The sequence below is a fragment of the Catharus ustulatus genome, chromosome 2, assembly GCF_009819885.2.
Source record: "Catharus ustulatus isolate bCatUst1 chromosome 2, bCatUst1.pri.v2, whole genome shotgun sequence".
In the NCBI taxonomy this organism is placed as follows: domain Eukaryota; kingdom Metazoa; phylum Chordata; class Aves; order Passeriformes; family Turdidae; genus Catharus; species Catharus ustulatus.
The window spans coordinates 29,353,728-29,374,387 of record NC_046222.1 but is presented as its reverse complement, the minus strand read 5'-3'; the positions used below and the strand labels follow the sequence as shown (position 1 = coordinate 29,374,387).

The 20,660-nt window shown below is 48.1% G+C and overlaps 2 protein-coding genes across 2 annotated transcripts; one reads left to right on the top strand and one right to left on the bottom strand.

Annotated features, from left to right (window-relative positions):
* The first annotated feature begins 510 nt into the window (after nucleotides 1–510).
* VAMP1 (vesicle associated membrane protein 1) lies at nucleotides 511–5,397 on the top strand. Its single transcript, XM_033053119.2, has 5 exons — nucleotides 511–610; nucleotides 1,278–1,422; nucleotides 2,320–2,478; nucleotides 2,726–2,777; nucleotides 3,178–5,397. Coding segments are annotated over exons 1-5 (375 nt in total). The 5' UTR covers nucleotides 511–608; the 3' UTR covers nucleotides 3,195–5,397.
* Nucleotides 5,398–7,300: 1,903 nt separating this feature from the next.
* On the bottom strand, nucleotides 7,301–18,072 carry SCNN1A (sodium channel epithelial 1 subunit alpha). The gene is given in 14 exon segments (XM_033053108.1): nucleotides 7,301–11,576; nucleotides 11,798–11,873; nucleotides 12,408–12,463; nucleotides 12,592–12,649; nucleotides 12,951–13,029; nucleotides 13,255–13,372; nucleotides 13,542–13,640; nucleotides 13,950–14,113; nucleotides 14,784–14,862; nucleotides 14,864–14,885; nucleotides 15,658–15,842; nucleotides 16,698–16,953; nucleotides 17,374–17,750; nucleotides 17,988–18,072. Coding segments are annotated over 14 exon segments (1,914 nt in total). The 5' UTR covers nucleotides 18,006–18,072; the 3' UTR covers nucleotides 7,301–11,249.
* Between the last annotated feature and the right edge of the window lie 2,588 nt (nucleotides 18,073–20,660).

The following is a 20,660-nucleotide window of genomic DNA, read 5'->3' as shown; positions in this document are numbered from 1 at the left end:
TCTTAATTGCAAGGACAGCGGCTTAACCGGAGCCAACAGACACAGTGCAGAGGTGGGATTTCGGGAGCGCTCCGCAGCCCCCATCACAACGGCGCCAGTCGGGCAGGGCTCCAAGAGGAAAACTGAACGGGGCAGATAACCAGGATCAGGTGCTGCGTGACCTACGCGGAGTGCGGCGGACCCGCTCAGGACTGTCGGGGCCGGAGGCTCCGGTGGCAGGGCCGTGGATCGGGAACGGGGCCGTGCCAGGCCCGTCCCGGTGCGGCGGAGGGAGCGTCCGGCGCCCCGGGACCACCGCAGGGGCGGTGCGGGGGCGTGGCACAGAGCGCTGCTCCCATTGGACAGACGCAAGGCGGGGCGGGGCTAGGCCCATGTCGTTCTGGAGGCGGGGCTAACATAAGGGCCGTCTACTAAGGGTGCGGAGCGCTGATTGGCTGAGGAGGAACTCAGGGGCGGTGCCGAGCTGCCTCTCCCGGCGAAGCAACTTTTGATTTGCTGCTGGTCCTGTGGGCGGGGCCCGCTGGTTATAAGTGCAGGGTCCCGGGACTCACGGGGCTGTTGGTGCCAAACTCTGTGTCGGGTGTCGTTTGCTTCGGTCCGGCACGGCCATGTGAGTATCTGCCGGACCGGCTGTGGGCGAGCTGCGGCGGGCGCGATGCGGGGGTGGTGGCTGGAGCGTGAGGGAGGGGGGTCAATGCAGAGCCCGCGTCCTGGCCGGCGGCGGTGGGGTCGGGTGGCGCATTGCAGCAGCCGCAGGCAGGGCTGCCCGCACCGCCCCCGGGCGGTCCCGCTTCCTCGCCGACTGCATGGCTGAGTGGGTGCGTGGGCCGTGCCCCAGTGGCGATGTGCGGGTCCCTAGCTGGAGACAACCTGGCTGGCGGCCCCCACTGCGCCCAGCCCTGTGGCTGCCTAGTCGCCTCGGGATGCTCCTGCGCTGCCTCCCTGTCCTTTTTTCCCCGTCTCCTGGTCACGTCCGTACGGCCAGGTCGCTGTCTCCACCCCGCCGCAATCCTTCCCCCTGGAGGCCGCAGTGCTTTGCGCGACCCCACCCGCAAACTCCTTCGGCGAGGGGCTGGTTCCATTCCCGCTGCGTCTCTGGGCTTGCCCCTGCTGTAGGCTCTCCCACGAGCCTGCCTATTCCCGCTCCGGTGGGATCCAGCGAGGCTGCAGGCTGCCGAGGCTTGCTGCCAGTACTGCTGCAGCCTGGGGACACTAGGGTTCGTGTGGATTTGGGGAGGTGTTCTCTCTTAAGCTCACGCGTGTGTTGCACCCCTTAGGTCTGACCCCGCTCAGCAGCCTGCTCCCGGCGCTCCCGAAGGAGGAGCTCCTGAAGGGGCAGCCCCCGGTGGGGGTCCCCCCGGGGCTCCCCCCAACCTGACCAGCAACCGCCGCCTGCAGCAGACGCAGGCCCAAGTGCAAGAGGTCGGTAGCTTTGATGGGGGCCTGAGTCTTCTGCCGCTGCTCTGCAGCAGCGATGTTCTTTACCGGTGTCTGTCGCTGAGGGGGTGGCTCCTTTTGTCGTGCCAAAGCCAGAATTAATTAATGCTCAATACTCAAAAACAAGATGGCAAACCTATTAAAGAGCCTGTAGGACAGATTGCTTTATGTTTAAAAGCCACTTAATTCCAGGTATTACTTCCAAGGAGCAGGCTTGCTAGATTTTTTTGGTACCTCGTTATCGTGCATCTCTTATGGAAATAAAGCTGTACAGCGTCCAGGAGAGCTCTTGATCCCTGCGGGCTGCTTCAAGGGAGCCCTGTGTGCAGTGATGTGAGGGAACCCTTGCCTGGCTTCCCGGGATCGATGTCAGTGGCTTGGCTGCTGACACGCAGTAGCGCTTTTGTGCCTCGCCGGGGCAGCAACGTTAAGCTCGTAAGGTAATTTTGCACCTTTCGGAGAGAGAGCTGAGCATATGATTCCTGTCATAAGGAGCGTGGCTTTGCCTTGCTGCTGGAATGGGGAGCTCTTAAAAAGCAAATGACAATGTGAGGCTGAGGACCTGGTTGAAGTGTACTCGAATGTTTTAACAGTGTATGGATGTTTTAACAGTGAGTCTCGGGGGTTTGTTTGTTTGTTTGTTTTTGTTTGGGGTTTTTTGTTGGTTTTTTAGGGGTTTTTTGTTTAATTTTGTTTTTTTTTTTTCATTTCAATGTAGGCAGTGATTTGAAATGGCTTCTTTCTTACCCTGGTCTCCCCCCCCCCCCCCGTATGTTTTTTGTTTTTTAGTATTACAACAACTGCTATTGGCTAAGTTACTCCTCTTAACTTTTTCAATTGTCTTTACCAATATAACTGCTCCTACTATTCTTCCTTCTGTAGGTGGTTGATATAATGTGTGTAAATGTAGACAAAGTGCTGCAACGAGATGAGAAGCTGTCAGAGCTGGATGACCGGGCAGATGCACTTCAGGCCGGCGCCTCAGTATTTGAAAGTAGTGCAGCAAAACTCAAAAGGAAGTACTGGTGGAAGAACTGCAAGGTGAGTTTCCTAGTGCCGTCCTTGGTCAGGAACCAGGGACTGGGCTACTCCTCTCCAGCAGGGCTTTGCAACTATAGCTGGGGCTTCCTAACAATTTCAAATGCTTAAGATTCTTTTGCTGTGGGAAGGCTTTGAGGCCTTTGGCTGTCATGCTTTCAGGACCTGGCTTAGGTTCTGTAGCTTTCAGGAAGAAAGGGAGCTTGTCAGTCTGTTCTGAATATTGCTCTTGGACAATCTTTTTCTTCAGATGATGATCATAATGGGAGTGATTGGTGCCCTTGTGGTGGTGGTGATTGCACGTAAGTATTAAAAACCTCAGGCTCAAAGGTGAGGAAACACCAGCTCTAGAGTATTTAAAGCTTTTCCTTTTTGTTGTGAGATCTTGAGGGTCTTAGTTGTGTAAGTGTAAACTCCAGTCTTTGGGAAATGGACGTAATAGTGCTGGAACTCCCTCACTTAGTGTGGAAATAGTATGCTTTATCTATTAATATGAGGAATGGGGGATGCCACCATTGTAGAAATGGGAAATTCTGCCTGCCTGGGCAGAGAAAGCTGTAAGTATGAGGGGCATTTAGCCTGGAGTGGGTGGGTTGGCAAGTTCCTTCCCTGGTGGGTGGTTTGGAGTTCTGAGGGACCTTTGGTGTAACTTGCCCTTTTGTTCTTTCCTTTTTTTTCTTTTTTCTATTGCTTTGTCTCCAGTCTACTTTTTTACTTAAATGTAGCTTCTTCAGTCTGCAGGCTCCTGTCCCCTGTTATCTTGCCTGTATCTTCTTGCCTCTGAATTTTTCCTTTCCTTCCCTTTCGCCTAGCTTCTTCATTGATTTCTTTATTGGTTTGAGTTTATCTCCTGTATAGGACTCTGAGCTGCTTACTAAACATAAGTAGACTTCATAGCTGCTGCAGCTTTAGGGAGTGTCCTCTAAGTTTAGAGGAATGGGAAGATGAGGAAGAGTGCTCCTGCTCTTATGCAGGGAACTTTTTGTGTTTATTTTTGGATGTAAGCTTGTCAAATAGTGCCTGTGTGAACTCTAGCAAAATAAGAATGCCTTAACACAGTGCCTTTTGGGATGAGGGATTTCAGCATGTGAGGGTCTTTAGTGTTCTGCCTAAAAAGAGTGGCAGCATGACTTGAGCTTTTCATTTAGCTGCTGAAATAAAAGCTAGCTTGTGTTGGCCAGTGGCTGTGAGCCATCTAAGCTGCACGTAGTGATGTAGATTTCTCTAGCCATGAAGAACCGATTTATTCTGCCTGTCCTTATTTCCAGATGACTTGCTGCCTGAACATGGCCATTTCAGTTTTTGTAAAGAAAGGCCTACATGATTACCTCAGTCAAGTGCAACAGGCTAAACACAGTTAAGTGAAAGGAGCATTGCTACTATCTAAAAGGCATGTGTGGGAGTAAAGTTTCTCTCCACAAGGAGCAAATGAACAACAATTAGTTTGGTGGGGAGTGTGAAATATGCCTTTCATCTATGCACACACAAGCCAGGACCCTGTAGCTTCTTATTGTCTTGTAGCTTTCCAGAAGGAAGACTTTGGAGTAGTGACAGAATGGTAACTGGTGTTTTGCTTTTGTGTGACTGGGTTGAACGTCAAGGAAACTCACTGCCATAGCAGATAGAGGTGATGAGGACTGGAGATATTCCAGATGAGACTGAATGAGCTGCACAGTTTTCTGATTAAGACTATCTGCTTTGTTTCAGCTGCCACAAAGCCCTGGCTTTCAGCAGCAGTTAGGAAGCATTTGAAATGTTTAGCTGGGGATTCAAAGGGGAAATGGTGCTCTGAGCATGGATATTGCAAAGTGACGTGAGATGTCACAGTTTGGCAACTTATGTCTTGAGAGATATTGCTGATCAAACTGAATCCTACTACTAGCTATGGGTTCTCCTGAATTTCGGTCCAGGGTGGTCTCTGATGGAAGTAAACTTGTGGCGATTAGTGATTCCCCTGTTCTTGTCTATTGACAGTAACAAGAACTATGAGTTGTTTGAATGTGTTGTCAGACATGGGTTAAATGACCTCCCTTTCTGTAGAGTCTTCTGAGGAATGGTATCTTGTCTTTTAGCTTTCTTTAACAAGCTGAGCTGTAGCCGATAATCTAGACTGGAAAGAGGGTACTCCTTTAGTTTAGAAAATTCTGCCTCTGTTCTAGAATATGCTGGGATCTGTTTAGGCTTAAGAGGAGGCAAGGGAGGATATCACTGGAGTTCCCAGATAGGAGAAAAGATGGAAGGAACAGATGTATTTTGTTTCATTTGGATGTGCTGGGGAAGTCCTTTTCTGCCTCCCAGGACACCTGGCAAGGGGCTAGGTTTTGCATGCTCACTTCCATGCCCCAGCATTTCATCTGAGTTCATCTCCCTGCAATCCATTCCTCTCCACCTCGGGGGAGAGCAGAGATGAAGAAGATCTGGAGAGAAGTGGCCCTCGTCCCTGAGCACTTCCCTAATTCCCTGTGGAACTGAGATGGGATGGACGGTCAGAAGTGCATCTACTGAAGAGGAGCCAGGGCCTGCTTGTGCTACTTGCTGCTCTCATTTTAGGGGGTAGGATTACAAGCTTGAGGCCCTCAGACCCAGCAATTATCTTGAACTCTTCTAAACAAGCCTTTGGTGCACCATTCCTCCTGTCTCTCTGGGAGCTGAGGTCCCCCTAAGGCTGTGTTTTTAATTTTTCTCTTTGATGTATGTTGCCTCCTCCTCTGCTCCTTTCCCTCCTTTGTGTCTCTCTGCATGGGCAAAACAAATCACCAAGGCCCTCTTAGTAGAAGCAAGGGACTGCTGCACACGGCATCACAGCCACTCATGCACGTGCAGTTTTACTTCCTCTATAAACACAATTGTAATCTCCTCTGGCATGTTCTGGAAATCAGCTCATGTACTTTTAATGGTCTCTAAGAAACACAATTCACCACCTTGCTGAGTCTGTCTGGTCTGTCAGTGAGTGGGAAGGGGTTGGGTTGCCAAACCTTTGGAAGGTTGGTTTTTTTTTTTGGTGACTTCCATAGCATACACATGTTTTGTCTCTCAAAGCAGTGGCTGATTTTCCACTGTAAAAATGACGGCATTTCTAGCTGTGCTGGACTGACTCTGGTAAGTCTGTAACAAGATGTGAGAACCTGCAGCTCTGGGGAAGGAGGCTGCCCAAGCCAAAGGCTACTTTCAGCCACCAAATTTCCAGCCACTGTCCTGCTCAGGGGCCTTCTGTGCATTAGATTTAGATTTCAATAACCTCAGATCCTTAAACACAGAAAACAGTTCTTCATTGGTGCTGAAATAGAGGCTCAGGACTCAAATGAAGACCTCCAAGAGTAGGATACTGGTCACAACATATCTAGGCGCATGACTAGAATAAAGGTAAGTGCCTCTCTTGTTTTGCTTCACTGTACATTTGAAACTCATTAAAAGGAAATGACAGAGCTTTGTCCAGTGCAGACTTCTTTTAAAATTAGGTATTTGTGTCCTTATCTGCCTTTAGTGCTACAAAAACTAGGTTATAAGTCTTCCCTGTGGCTTCTGGTTCCCTTATGATCAATCACTGTCTAGTCTTAAAGTTTGTCACCAAAATCACACCAGAACAACTCTCAATGGTGAATTTGGAGCAAGGGAGCTAGACTAATTCTTCAAAGATGGATGCCTTCCTGGGAAAGGACGGTGTCTGGACTGGCTGGTGGATTAAAGCACCATGTACAGTCTAAAATTCCACACAGTTCAGGCCTGCACGACGTGAATGAACGAGTCGTGCTACAATTCCCGCCAAGTTTTGTGTTGCCTTCCTGTCAGTTCTCAGCCTCATTCATGTAGGGGAATAGGGAAGTTGTTTCCGTAGGACAGATGTATCTCTTTAGACTGATGATAGAGTGTCCTAGTCCCTAGCCAAAGCTGGGGACTGAATGCTCATTTTCCAAAGCTGGCAGCTGCTGTGGAGCTCAGAGCTGGGGGTAAACATACTGCTGAAAGTTGCCCCAGGGTTGAGCCCAGTTCCTGAGTCATGTGGATGTTTGCAAAGACTTGCATGTCTAGCCATAAATCCTCTGGTAGGCACTGAAAATACCATGTTCTACTGAAAGCACTTCTGGGTGCCATCCTTTACTACATCAGTGTTTCTGCTGCTCCTACACTCTGTTATCCCAGACAAAACAGGGTTTAAAACGTGCTCCAAAAGCAAGGCCAAAGCTTTGGGAGAATACTTCTTTATATGTCTAACTAAAAATTCAAGCTCTGCTTTTAAACATGGAACTTTGAAGTGGAACGGATTGCCCACAGAAGCTATGTGGGTGCCCTATCTCTGGAAGTGCTCCAAGCTGGGTTGGATGGGGCTTTGAGCAACCTGGTCCAGTGGAAGATGTCCCTGTCTGTGGTAGGGAGTTGGAGCTAAGATGATCTTTAAGGTCGCTTCTAACCCAAATCAGTCTGTGCAATATGCAGCTCCCATATCAACTGCTTCATCCTGATGTTTTCAGATGTGGTGGAAGAAAAACCTCAGCTGTACTGCTCCGAAATGGATATACCCTAAACCTTCATATTTCTAGATGCCTGAGGCATTGCTCTGGCCTTTCCTGAGAGGTCTCTGTGCTGGTCAAAGCCAGGTGCAGGCTCTCAGCAGTGGTGGGGGTTGTTGTCTCAGCTGGGGAGTAACCAAATCATGGTGGGGAAGACAATTTTTTTCTTCAGAGCTGGAATGCAGCATCAACATTTTTTTATGAAGCTGGCTTCCTTGGAAAGTGACAGAGGTCCCTGCTCTGATGTATCCACAGGGGTTGGAAGCCTTAACTTGGTGAAGAGAAGTAATAAAGAGGAGATTTTATCTTTGTTCTTACCTCTAAAGAAATAATTGCTCTGAGAGATGTAACAGATAAAGGTTTTACAAATAGGCAATTCAGCCATGTCAGTTGGATACCTGAGCTTCCAGAGTCCTGATCATCTTTCACCTATTTTTGGCCTGAGATAGTGCAATACTTCTTCAGAACACCCTTACTTACTCCCCAGGTTTCAAATATGAACAGCCTCCTCATGTCCTTCCATTCAGTGCACAGATCCACTAAATGATTTCTGCAGAGGACAAAATGATATCTTTTTTTAAGTGTTCTTTCCTCAGAGGCTTCTTTTCCAAAAGCCTTTGCACTATTTTTTTAATTAAATTTGCCATAAATGTGTTAAAAATGTAATAAAAATCATAAGCTCTTTTTAGTTAATTGCTTTTAAGCATTCACTTGGAAGTGGAAGGCACATTCCCATCTTGTGCTTACAAGCCCCCTTTAAATATTGCATATTTTTGAATATGAAGAACTGTGACTGAATGTGGCTGTGCCTCTGGTGTGTTCCTGCTCTCTGTGGTTCCCCTGTGTCTTTTACCAGCAGCACTACCGTCCTTTTCATTTCTTGATGTAGCCTGTATCACCCCTTAGATTTTATTGAACGTGTCCCAAGAGCTTGGTGACCCTTCAAATTCTGTCTGGTTTGACCTCAGTCTGTGCAGACAAACGTTGACTTGTCTGTCCGGCTTCTCTTAAGCCCTCCAGCAAGGAGGGTTTAGTTCTTCTAAATATATTGTTTATTTTCCAAAGTGATAGTTCTCTCTTTTTTTTCTAGCTTTCCTAGACACTTATGTTGTACTTCCATGCCTTTCCTCTGTTACCTTAATTCTTATGGAAGAACAATAGTTTTGACATCTGTTCCCAGTCCAAAAAGACACAACCTTCAGCTGGTCTATGCATGTTTTCCATGTCCTCAAAATAACTCTGCTATGCCTCTAACACACCTATGACTACTGAGCATTTACATCCCCTCAGCCTTCTCCTCTTGTACACATTCACCCCAGCTCACACCTTTAATTTGCCTTTTGCTGACATGCAGATCCACATACATGCATGCTTTCTTCTCTTTTCTCCAATTTTTCATTCTCAGTGAAACACTCCCATTTCTCCACTCTTACTCCAGCACTGTTGGCCTCGCCTCTTGTTTTCAGCCAGACCAAGCTCATTATACATTTGCTGAGCTCATTTGTGGTCTTGCCAGCCTAGAAGAAATGTAAAGATTATTTCTGGAATAAGCACATGATTTCTCCCACGATGGCAGTTTTTGCATTGATTCACAGGGCAGGAAGGGCTAATCTATTTACCAGCTTCTATAACTGCTTCCTCACATTTTTTGCAGGCTTTTAACTCTGGATTTTCAGCTATCCTGAATGGTGCCATTACTTTGAGTTCATCAGTCAAAGCCCATTTTTTTTGCATTTTAACACTTTTGTGGAACAGATAGAATATGGCTCAAGCTTACCCCAGAGAATACTTCACCACCTTTTGCAGCTGTATTTCTTTATGATGAAGAGAACTTACTGTTTCAAGTAGATATGCCTCTGATTAATCTTGTTTTCATCACCCACTTAACTATGCGTGATGCAGCAGGTCTCATCAATTTTATGGTTATTACAAGGTTATTATGGTTCTGTGATGTGAAGAATCATATCTTACTCTCTGGATATTGAGGAAAAATCATGCTTACCATATGAATCACCATATGTTTATGGTATACAAAGACTGTTTTAGGTGTTGCACCTGCTCTTTTCTCCTTTCTTGATTTGAAGGGGGCTTTGTGAAGCACATAGCTTTGTGTCCAGTGTCGGGTTTTTTGCTCATTCAGTGCTCATTCATGTGCTAGAAAAACACCAAGGCATCAGTCTGCAGTAATGAATTTGTGACCAAGAACTGGGTGCAACATCCTAACTCCTCTATCTGCCTGTCTTTTGAATTTTAATTGTGGCAAAAGTTACTTTCCAGCAACTAAACCTAGCTTTTAGCTCTGCCTCTTGGGCAGGGTTTTTACAGAATGTGAAAGGACCTTCACAGAAGCAATTTTGAGATGTCATTCATTGCTCACTTTTTTTTACTTCATTTAAAATCAGACATAGAAAATTGATTTTTTTCATGTTTGCAGAAGCTCTGATTTTTTTTCCAGTGGGCGTTCCCAGGAGGAATACATGTTCCCACCCCTGCTTGTTGCAGGCCTCTCCCTCCTGCTGGGCTGCCACCCTTGCTGAAGGACACCTCCTGAGTTACTTGCTTCTATTCCTAGCAGAGAGACATTACCTTCACTTTCAAACAAGAGTTATAAGCTGAGCACTGGGATAAATTTAGTAAAACCAGGAATATTTGTGCAATCAAGAACATAGCATTTGTGTGTGTATTTGAAGAAGAATAAACTCACTCTCTGCTAGGAATTGAAGAGTGCACTTAGGTAATCAAGGCAAGAGCAGTACAACCAGTATGTGTTTAGCATCTCAAAATGAAAAATTAGGCAGCAGTTCAGATACTGCAGTAAACTCTTCCAGCTTCCCAAGGGGAGTGCATCTACCTTAATTTTTAAAACAGCTTCAGTTTTTCTTTTGTTATGATTAACTAGTTTTTAAATTCAAAAGTGGCTTTTGCAGTGTGATTGGTTACAGGCTTCTACAAGTCTTTGCCTAAACTGCTTGAATTTGGTATCTCTGTTTGTGCTGTGAAGTGGATAATCCTGTTTTTAAGGACATTACCCTTGCTCTCTTGATACCCCATAAAGTGCAGTGCAAACACCATTGCAGCAGAAGTCTTTGTAAGAAAAGAGTATGGCAAGCTCACTGCAAGAAACATGTTCTCTTATACAAAGGTCCCCAAGTTAGTTCTAGGAAGAGGACCAACCATTTTTGCCCACATGGTTCAATTAGGCTAAGGCTTTCCTTGGAAGCACTTTTGATTAAAGCCTACAGTATTTTCTGTGCTTCCCTCAGGAAGAAGAGACTCAGCAGAGTTTTTGTGGGTGGACCAGACAAAAACTGGGAGGAGCAGAACAGGCACTGCATGACCTGCACTGCTCCAATCCTCTCTTGCAGGATCCTATGGCAGCAGAGGTACCATTTGGGATTTTTGGAGGGTGTGCATAATCCTGCCAAACTCTGTTTCTCTCAGGAAGAAAGCAAGGAGGGTCAAGGAAGTGTAGAGATCGATTTGTCCCAGAGCTGCTGGCAAACAATGAAATAGCTGGATGTACACATGTATGGTGTATCCCAAGGAAGGGGGGACACCCAAGATCTACCAATGCCACAAAGGCAGATTGAAAAGGGAGCCTTTACTTTGCCAGGGGTGTTTTGTCCCAGACCTGGAGTGGCAGCAAGCTTCGAGCACCTCTCCAGAGCATTGTGCGTAATACAGGGTGAGTTTGTGCCAGTGGCTCTTGTGTCAAGTAGCCTCTCCTTTGGGGGGAGGAGAGGGTAGGTGACACATTCTCGGGATCACAGCTAGACATGAAGAATGAGGAAAGAGCAACCAGTTTAGGGAAAGCTTAACAAAGCTCAGCCTGTTGAGAGACCTGTACCCCATCTGAGACTCCATTCCTGTTCCTTGTCATACTGCAGAGGCCAGTCACACCTACCAAACCTCTTTAATTAATGACAGACCAGAACTGTGGCAGCATCCTTGTTGGAGGGTAAAGAAAGCATGCATGCACATATAAGTGTGCACATGCACAGAGCATAAGGAAATTGAGAGGACATCTTCCCCATAGATACACTAGATCAACTCTCATCCCTGGTAATCCCACAGCAATAGTATTTTGTAAGACTGAAGAATTTGCCTAGAGAAGTGAAAGCAATGAGACCAGGCCAACCACGGAGCAGTCTTTTGCTATGGTTCATGTGCAGCACCCCAGAAAGAAGGAAATGCAGGCCTTACAGACAAAGAGTGCAGCCCTTGCTCCAGCTGCCCCCCATCTGAAGAGTAGAAGAAGCTACTGCCTCACTCATGTCCCACCTCACCGTCCCTGTTCAGCCCACGTGGTTCCAGGCTGTTGTAGGATGGCAGCGTGGTCACTACAGCCTCAACAGTGAAGCGATGTGGAGCACTGAGAGCTGGTGTCTCATCTTGGAAAGCGGTGTTATCCTGACTGTTCAGAGGGGGTCCCGGTGGAGAGTGCTTCTGCCGAGTGCGGAACCGGCGGAATGCCAGGATAATGGTGATGGCAATGAAATCCAGAACCAGCTCTGCAAGCTCCATCACAGACAGGACAGAGGATCCAAACCAGAGACTCCACTGGTTCCCAAGCTGGGACAGCAGAGTCACTACCTGCAGGAGATGGAGAAAGAGCAGTGATGACAGCCCTCATCTAGGACTTTGCCTCCCTGCCTGTTCCCTCTTCGCTGTGGTGCTGGGTGGGGTTCCCTTCACCCTGCCCAAGGAAAAGAGACTCAGTATCCAGCAGTGCTGCTGGAACAAAACCTTGCCACGGTGGAGGGACATCCTGGGGGAATGGGTGGCCAGAGAAGACACTGTAGTAATGTGTGTACCGTGAAAGCTGGAGACTCCCCATTGGTCTTGTAGTTCCACTCCTCAAAAAAAATGTTCACTTTGGCAACTCCATTCCTGTGAATGAAAGATGACAGTCAGTAACCCAAACTCCTCAATCCCTGCATTTCTTCACCAAGCCTAATTGTCTCTCTCCCCTTCTGCCCACCATCCTTCTCCCACATATACCACCCAGAGGCTTCCTCCCATCTCTGCAGCTCTAATTCTGCACTAAATGCAGTCTTTGGTACTTAGAGTTCACTTCTGACATTGTACTGTAAAACCCAATGTTTGCGGCAAAAGCTCCTGCACAGGTCTCCTTTGCACTCTTCCTTGAGCACTTACTGTGACTCCAGAACACATAGCAAGTGTTGGAGCTTACTATTTTCATATCAGCATCTTACCACTTCGTAAATTTTTCACTTGGGTCCCTAGGCTTTGCTGCAGTTTTGGTATATATCTACTCTGACCCAAATCCACTGCCCTTGTCCCTGTGTCTCATGCCTGATCTCTTCCCATCAATGATTTAATCTTAACTCTGACATTTCCAACACACACATTCCACTGGGATGGTTTCTGGTTTGGACACAGTCTCTATTTAGGGGCGCTCACCTCTTGGATGTGATATTGTATTTGTTCTGTTGTGAAAGCATGTAGAAAACCCAGTCCTGAAATGAAAGTGCAGTAAATTGTGTTACATGATCACAGTCGCCTCATGCATGTTTAGTACCAGTTGAGAAAGGACTAAATGGGGAGGTGGGAGCAGTGCTGGGAAGCCAGGACACCCTCTCCTTACCTCTGAGACAGCAGAAGGCCAGCGGGAGTATCCAGCTGATAGCTGGTATTCTGTCATTCTGCAAGGCAAGAGGAGGCTGTGTTAGCTGTTGAAGCTATAGGAGCCACAGGGCCAATATCCCCATCCCCAGGAGATTCCCTCCTGTTCCACCCACTTCCAAACACGTGGAATGCACAGTCCTTGGGAGCTCACCCCTAAGCCAGCCATGACACTCCTCAGCCATTGTGGCTTCCTGATGAGAGAAATACTTTTTCAGGTTGGGGCTCAGCTATTGACCCAAGCTTTTGCCTGGTCAGTGAATGCTTCCCAACTTCTAGGAATACTTTCCAATCTTCCTTCCCGACTGATGATCAACTTACTTGCAAGGTTTCCGACACTTGTGAAAACAGCCCAGCACGTCAGCTTTGAATTCAGCCAGGAGTTTGTAATAGCAGTAGCCTGAACAGCAAAGAAAGTAAATCCAGATAAGCTCACAGTACCTTTAGACAAGAGGTGGTGTGTGACAGCGAGGGGAAGCCAGAAGAGGTTTCTTTCCACAAGGGGCTACTCATCCAAGGCAAGACTGTCTTTTGGATGTCTCACACCAGGAAGCTCATTGAAGACAATGAGACATGCTGGGATGTGGGCTGGACCAAACAAGTTCTGTCCCTGTTGTCCACTTACCCCAGGCTTTGTGCTTCGTGTAGTCACAGTACTCTGCTCCGTCAGGCAAGGGATAGAAGTAATATGCACAGCCACAGCGTTCTACCATGTTGAGCTGAAAGCAGGAGCGAATGCAGACCTGGGAGGCACATAAGGTGGAAAAGTCTGGTCAAGGGAACAAACCCACTGCTGCCTGTATCGCATCACACTATTAACAGAGCCCAAGGAAAGGCACGGCTCTTAGGGGGCTGAAGCATGTCAGGAAAGTGGAGATACAAGGTGACCCAGGAGGGGTGAGGGTGAGATACCTGCTCGGTGTAGCGGGATGAGTACAAGTTTTGCACTGGCACGTCACTGCCATCCTCTGTGCAGTCGCTGTAACTGCCCCCAAGGCGCACAGTCATCTCCTGCAACAGCAAACTCTCACTGCATAGAACAGCTCCACTTTGCTGTCCTCTTTCCACTCTCCATGCCACACACTGCTCATCCACTAGTATCTGGTCTTTATGCTTTCCTCGGGATGCCAGCTCCCCCTGCTTGCTTCCATTTCATTGTTCACTGATAAACTGTAGCCAAATGCTTCTCATCTAGTCCAGCACGCTGTTTTTCCTCCTCTCCCTTCACTCCATGTGATTAGTCCCTCCCTTAAACACACACTGTAGGTCCAACCAGGTTAAACCTCCCATCCACAGCTCTCACCCCTTCTGCTTGCTCACCTTTCTCATGCTGATGGAGGTCTCGATGCCAGGACGAACATTGAAACCCCCATCATCCATGAAGGCTGGCTCATTCTGATCATGGACCATGACCCTGGCTCCTGTCACTGTTGACAGCAGAGGGATGAAATCATTCTGCTCGGTGCGCACCACCAGAGAGAGACCTGAGGGAATATCAGAGAGCGAGGGAGGTCATGGCCAGCTGTGGTGCAGCAGAGAAGGGAGAGCAGGATGGTTAGAAGGGAATCTGAAAGATATAAAGGAAAAGACAGACATCAACTAAGCTTGGCAGCAATAGTGGGTGGCTGGAAGGAGGCCAGAGAAAAAGCTGGAGGCTCCAGAAGAGTCCAGAGAAAATTGGATTTCATCCCTGTGGCTTAGAAAAAAACAGAACTGGGAATTGAGAGAGATTTCATGGCGAAACTTGGAGCTAGATGGAAGAAAAGCCTGAAGATTTGATCTGGAGAAGTTTCAGGAGCTTTAGGAACACAAACAGGTCAGTTTTTTGAAAGAGGGAAATGGGGAAGAAGGTGAAGGAGGAGCACAAGCACTATGACTCAGCAGAGGACTTCAAGAAGGGCCAGCACAGTCCAGAGGACACAAAGAACATAAGGATCAGGCACTGATGAGGGAGAGAGAGTTGAGTGGGCATGTGGTGAGGAACAGCCATGTCCATGAGACAGCTGTCTCCAGATAGGTGAAAACAGCTTGGGCGAAACAGAACAGGGCTTCAATCTGCCACCACCAGTACTAAGCACAGCAGAATGCCCATAGCTCCTAGGGAAAGCAGAGCTAAGCTATTCACCTCACTCACCAAAGAGTGCCTCTCACCCACATTATTGATCCCAGGCAGCGAGGATGTCCACACACTGCTGCTGTTGTCATTAAAGGTATAGCAGTTCCCATACAAAGGGATGGTGGAAGTGGGTATAGTTCCTGAGAGGGGAACAGAAACATTCAGACAGTGAGAAGAACTGTGAAACCGAGGGGAAGGCTTTCTGAAAGGAACAACTCTGTTTTCCATCAGCAGGGAGAGGGGCTTACAGCAGATGGGCAGTATTTGTTATGTAAACTCACATGAACAGGGAAAAGCAATTAAATGTGCTGTAAAACATGTCCTGGAGCTGGACAGGTTTTTACACAAGGCTTTTCATGCTGCTTTTCAAAGCCCAAAGGGTTTTAGCAGTGATAGCAATTACTGGGTTATCTTCCTAATACTCATGAAACTCTTAGCTTTTCCTACCCTTTTTCCTCCCTTGCAGATAATTTTCATTCCTCTACCTTCCTGGGGCTTTTTGACCATTAATGCCAGGAGAAAAGTAGGATATGTTTTTACTGTCTTTTTGTATCAACTCTCTTCTCTTCCTCCTTTATGTGGGCTCATATGTACCACTTTACCACTGTGGAGAGTAGAATAAAAATACTTCTACACTGTATATCTGTGCCCACTCTGGGTGTTTGTACCATATAATTATTTCATTTGTGTGAAACCCCGAAAAAGGCAAAATCATCCTCTGAGGTTCATAGTTCCAGGCCACAGGAACTGTGGCCCTGATATGCAAAACCCACAGGAAAGAATCAAAAAAGATCATTTAATCTTTCAAATGGGAACTGAACAAGGAACGATCCCACCTCTAATGTGGGTTCCTTGATTCCCCTTGAACCCAGGCACAAAATTAGTGTTTTCAGGGGTATTTCCACTACTTACGCCTTGTCACACGTTGCCTCATTAAAGCGGCAAGCATAGATGAAATTCTCAAGTCAGACTTCGTCCAGGGCTTTTGCATCAGGCACCTGTGCCAGGATATTGATGTAGTGAAAGCTGTACCATTCCCGCACTGCATCCACTCCTGAGGAGTACGCCTGATGGAAACAGTCGTTGTTTTCACTGCACTGTTAAGAAGGAGAAAAACTGTGTTAGAGAAGTCTTCTTGTCCAGGAAACAAGGCTCTGCCCGTGGATAAGCTGTGCTCCCTCAGCACAGGCAGATGACCGAGGAAATTAAGAGTTGCACAGGACTCCTGTGTGTGACCAGCAGGTGATCAGCAGGATATGGAAAAAACCTAGGGCAGCTCCTCGGTGGAAGGGCAATGCCAGGTGAATAAGCAAGGCTGAGTAAAACCTAGGAGGCAGCAAGTTGTGCGGGTAATCTGCACATAAATTCTACCTGGTATAAAACCAGGACCTTTAAATTCTTGCGTGGGGAGCCCTTCTTTCAGGGTGTGTCCAGAAAAACGTTCGAGATCCCGTGGAAACTCCAGTTAACTGCTGAGCTATTAGCTTCAGTCCTACAGTCCCTTTTTAAATGCAAACACAGATACCCTAGGGCGAGGAAGCTGCTACCTAGGAGCATTTGCGACCATTATCACATTTCAGGTGGCCCAGGATCTTCAAATACTTTCTCCTTTGCTGTTATTGGGCAATGCAGCAGCTGATGCTGATAAACTGCTCTCAAAAGCAACTGTAAGGCTGATGTATCCTCAGGAAGGACAAGGTTTTCCTGCTCTTGGAAAGAGAGGTATACTGACATGGACCTGTCCCCTGGGGCTTGCATGAGCATGGACAGAATTGGGGAGCAGGACTGTAGGGAGCAAAGGATTCAGCTCTACCTTTATCTGTCATTAGCAAAAGCCAGTGGAGATTAATCAGACTTCTGCGTAAGGAAAGGCATGGCCAAAGGTCTAACAAGACAAAAGTAGCCAGGCAGAGACTGGAGTGGGTAGGGCACGGGGTATCTAGGGATCTCACCAGAACAAAGCCAATTTTCCAGTCATTCTTGTCCACTGAGGGACTGTTCTCCGGCAAGTTGACCAAGTTATCCCGCTTCTGTCTCCTCAAAGGATGGCGCTGGACATGATGGAGCAGGCTCCTTGAGCTGCGCCTTTGTGAGGATGATGTGGACCAGTCTCTTTGTGGCAGAGACATGTTGTAATCATAGAGGTCTAGCAGCGTTTGTTGAGTGATTTGGTCCAGCTTATCCAGCTGCTTTCGGATGGCGCTGTATCTGTATAGGGGGGAGAGAAGACCAGCAGATTTAGGGCTGGATGCACACAAAGAACTCTGAATAAGACATAAAGACAGCAAAAAGAGAGACATAAAGACAATAAGACAGCAAAGTTTGCTGGGGTGATTCCCGGCATTCCTGTAAATCTAACCCCTTGCTGGAGGCTGTCTTGCAGAAGAGAAATAAATCTTCTCAAGCCCTGGCAGTTTATATCAAAGCCTGCTAAATACCAAGCCGAGCTGCCTAAGCTCACATGTCTTATGAGTGCCCTGCAGCAGCAAAGGCCTCTGAAAAGTCCTTTCCACCAGCACTGCTACAAGAGCGGGCAGTCGAGGATCACAAGGAGAACCAGAGTATGTGGCTTTACCCTGCACCCATCAAAGTCAAGGTAGTCAACATCTCTGCAAGTCTCTTTCTTACCTGTAGGGATTGAGGGTGCATAGCGTCACGGCCGGGAAAGTCAGCCTGTCGGAGTTCAGGTTGAGATTGAGGTTGACAGGGTAGCTGAAGTACTCCCTGTAGAGGATCCCGAACTGCCAGTACATTAAGCCGAAGGTGAGAAAGAAGAGAACGGACCAGAAAGCTGTCTTCATCTTATTCTTTTTGGAGCACACCAGGCGGATAGCCCCGTGGATGGTTGTGTTGCTGCAGAAGAACTGGAATAGCTCCTGGTAGGAACTGTAGAATTCGATGAGACCCTCCCGCTCCTCTTCTTTCTGCTGCTGCTGCTCCTCTTCTTGTTTACATTGTCTCATTTTCTTCCCTTCTGGCATCTTCCCGGCCTTCACAGACCCACTCTACAGCACAAACTCAGAATTAGTCACCCAGCAAGACAGTGGCTCCGGGAAGCCATGCCCGCTCCACAAACCGGCTCTGCATCACCCTCTTCTCCAAGCCCCGCTGCTTTCACCCTCTCCTCCCTGACCCCACCCAGGCTACAAGTCCCCCTCCGAGTCCTCCCGTCCCAGATGTGACACGAGGTCGATCCTCCCCCGAAGAGCCCCGGTCCCTCCCGCCGGGGCCGCGGCACTGACGGGAGGCGCGGTGCCCATGGCGGGCGGCAGCTGCTCGGGCCGGGACCGCGGCTGGGACCAGGGCCGGTGTGCTCTGCCCAGCGCTGCCGGCTCTCCCGCAGCCTTCCCGGCTGGGCTGGGACCGGTTCCTTTCCAGTTGGAGCCAGCACCCCGCCCGGCTCCTGCCCTGCCAGCCTCTCCCCGCCCCTCCCGCCTGTCCCTCCCGCCTGTCCCTCCTGCCTGCCCCCTCCTGCCCCTTCCCCTTCCCTTAGGCGCCGCTCCCGGAGAAGAAAAGCCTCTTTAAACTCTCAAATGTCGGCGACGGGAGGGCCGGCGGGGCCGGGGGTCCCGGGACACGTTGGAGCGGTGACCTTGGCGGTGCCGGCGGGGTCAAGGCGCTCCCGGGGCAGCGGGGCCCCGCGGCCCCCGAGGGGAGCCCGGCCCCGGCCAGGTACGGCCGCCGAACACCCTGAACCTCCTCCTCCCACCCCCTCCGGCGGGGACGCGGCGTCCCAGCGAGCCCAGGCGATGCAGAAACAAAGTTGGCAGCGCTGGTCCCCGAGGCAGCGCCGGTCGGCCGGGAACCCCCAAGGCTAGTCCCCCTCGGGACCTTGCCCTGCCACCGACTGGCGGTGAGGGCCTGGCTTTCATCGCTAAACTCTGCTTTCCAAGGGCAAAGCCGCGAGTTTCGGGTGGGACCTGCCAGAGGGATGGAGCTGGGACAGCGAAAGCTGGGGGCGAGTCAGTGATACACCTCAATTACCGCATTGCATTTGCTGGTGCCTTAACTAACGAAATCTTTTGTGTCCATAACTGCCTGGCCCAGCCATGAGTGGGAACTTGTTTTGCTGAGCTGTGCCAGGGAAATCAAGGCCTCCCGGCATTACCCAAAGCCTTCCAAGTGTTTCCTTGGACCACGGAAATGAACACCCTTAGCAAAATGTGACTGAAAGTCCCAAGCACTCTCCTGTCAATATAACTGTGAAACACCCTTACCAGCATTTTCTCCCAATGATTTTCTTTCAAACTAGGTCTCGCTGAAGTTTTCACTTATTTCTTCCCTTTCTGGTTACCTCCTTCAGATAAGTCCTTGTTCAGAGTCTTTGGTTACTGAATTTTGATCCTTGTTGAGTTAGCTGTGGTATGGTTAGTGACTCAAAATACTCAGCTACTTTCACCTCTTCACATTGCAAAATCCCTTGCTTGTAAATGGCAAGCAGTACACTTTTTGAGGCCAGCAGTTAAGTGTTAGCGTGCCAGGAACAGCCTTGTGACAGGTGCTTGTTACAAACCTACAGCTGCAACTTAGAGCTAGCTCCATCCCCTGACAAAAAGCAATGCAAAGCAAAAGCACCGTTTCCCCTGCAGTTCTACACTTAATTGTATCTACTGTAAATTATTATGGAACTTTCATCAAAGATAAAAGTTGCAAAAAGTGGGTGGCATGAGGTGAATGGACTAATATTGTATCAAAGGCTTATTAAAATTCAGCTTCCTCTGAGCATTACTCAGTCAGCTTCTAGGACCCCCAGCTCACGAAGGACATGGTCCTTTTGAATAGAGTCCGGAGGAGGCCATGAAGATGATCAGAGGGCTGGAGCACCTCTCCTGTGAAGGCAGGTTGGGAGGAGAGAGTTGGGGTTGTTCAGCTTGGAGAAGCGAGGCCCTCAGGGAAACCTTATTGCAGCCTTCCAGTATCTAAGAGGGCTACAAGAGACTTGGAAAGGGACTGTTCATCAGGACATGTAGTGATAGGACAAGGCGAAATGGCTTCAAACTGAAAGAGCGTAGGTTTAGATTAGATATTTGGGAGAAGTTTTTCACTGTGAGATTGGTGAGGTACTGGAACAGGTTTCCCAGAGAAACTGTAGATGCCACATGCCTGGAAGTGTTCAAGGCCAAGTTGGACAGGGCTTTGAGCAACCTGATCTAGTGGATATGTCCCTGCCCATGGCAGGGGGCTGGAACAAGATGGCCTTTAAGATCCCTCCCAACCTGAGCCATTCCATGACAGAAGTATCCTAGGTTGGGTTGACAGTCCGTGCAGCTCCATCTTGGGCAGTGCCAGTTGGAAATATTATTTAGTGGAGGAATGTGAGCTCTTCTGACTTGTGACACTTGCAAGTTTCATGCACTCAAATAGACCTGGAGACTGGGAATTACACAGCATTGGTGCTTACAATTACCAGTGGAACCTATGGAGCTCTAATCCAGTTACTTCACAGAGAGAAACTTGTGTGACTTACATTATCACAATTTTCTGAAATTACTGTTACACTAATGGACTAATCCTCCAGGACCACCTCTCTCTTACTGGAATTGTGACTATCTTACTGCAGTAACAAAAGTTATTTTGCCCCTGAAAATGCCCCTTTTATACTCATTTAAGTTAACAGCACCCACTAAGCAACTACAGCCAAGTGTGGTAACCTGTAGGCATTCTCTGATTTCCACAGTATGTAAAAGAATTTTAAATTCTCTTAAACTGATCTTTGCAAATAATTTCACAAACATAGTCCTCTTTGTTGGTGTTGAGACAAAGGTAATTTACATTTTTTGTTTTCTTTTGGCTTGAGGAATAATTAAAACTTCAAACATCTGGACTGATTTGCTGTACCCAAATGACAGTCTAAAGCAATTTTCTCATCATTTTGTCATAGCTGACAGTTTCCATCACCATGTTTGTGAGAACTG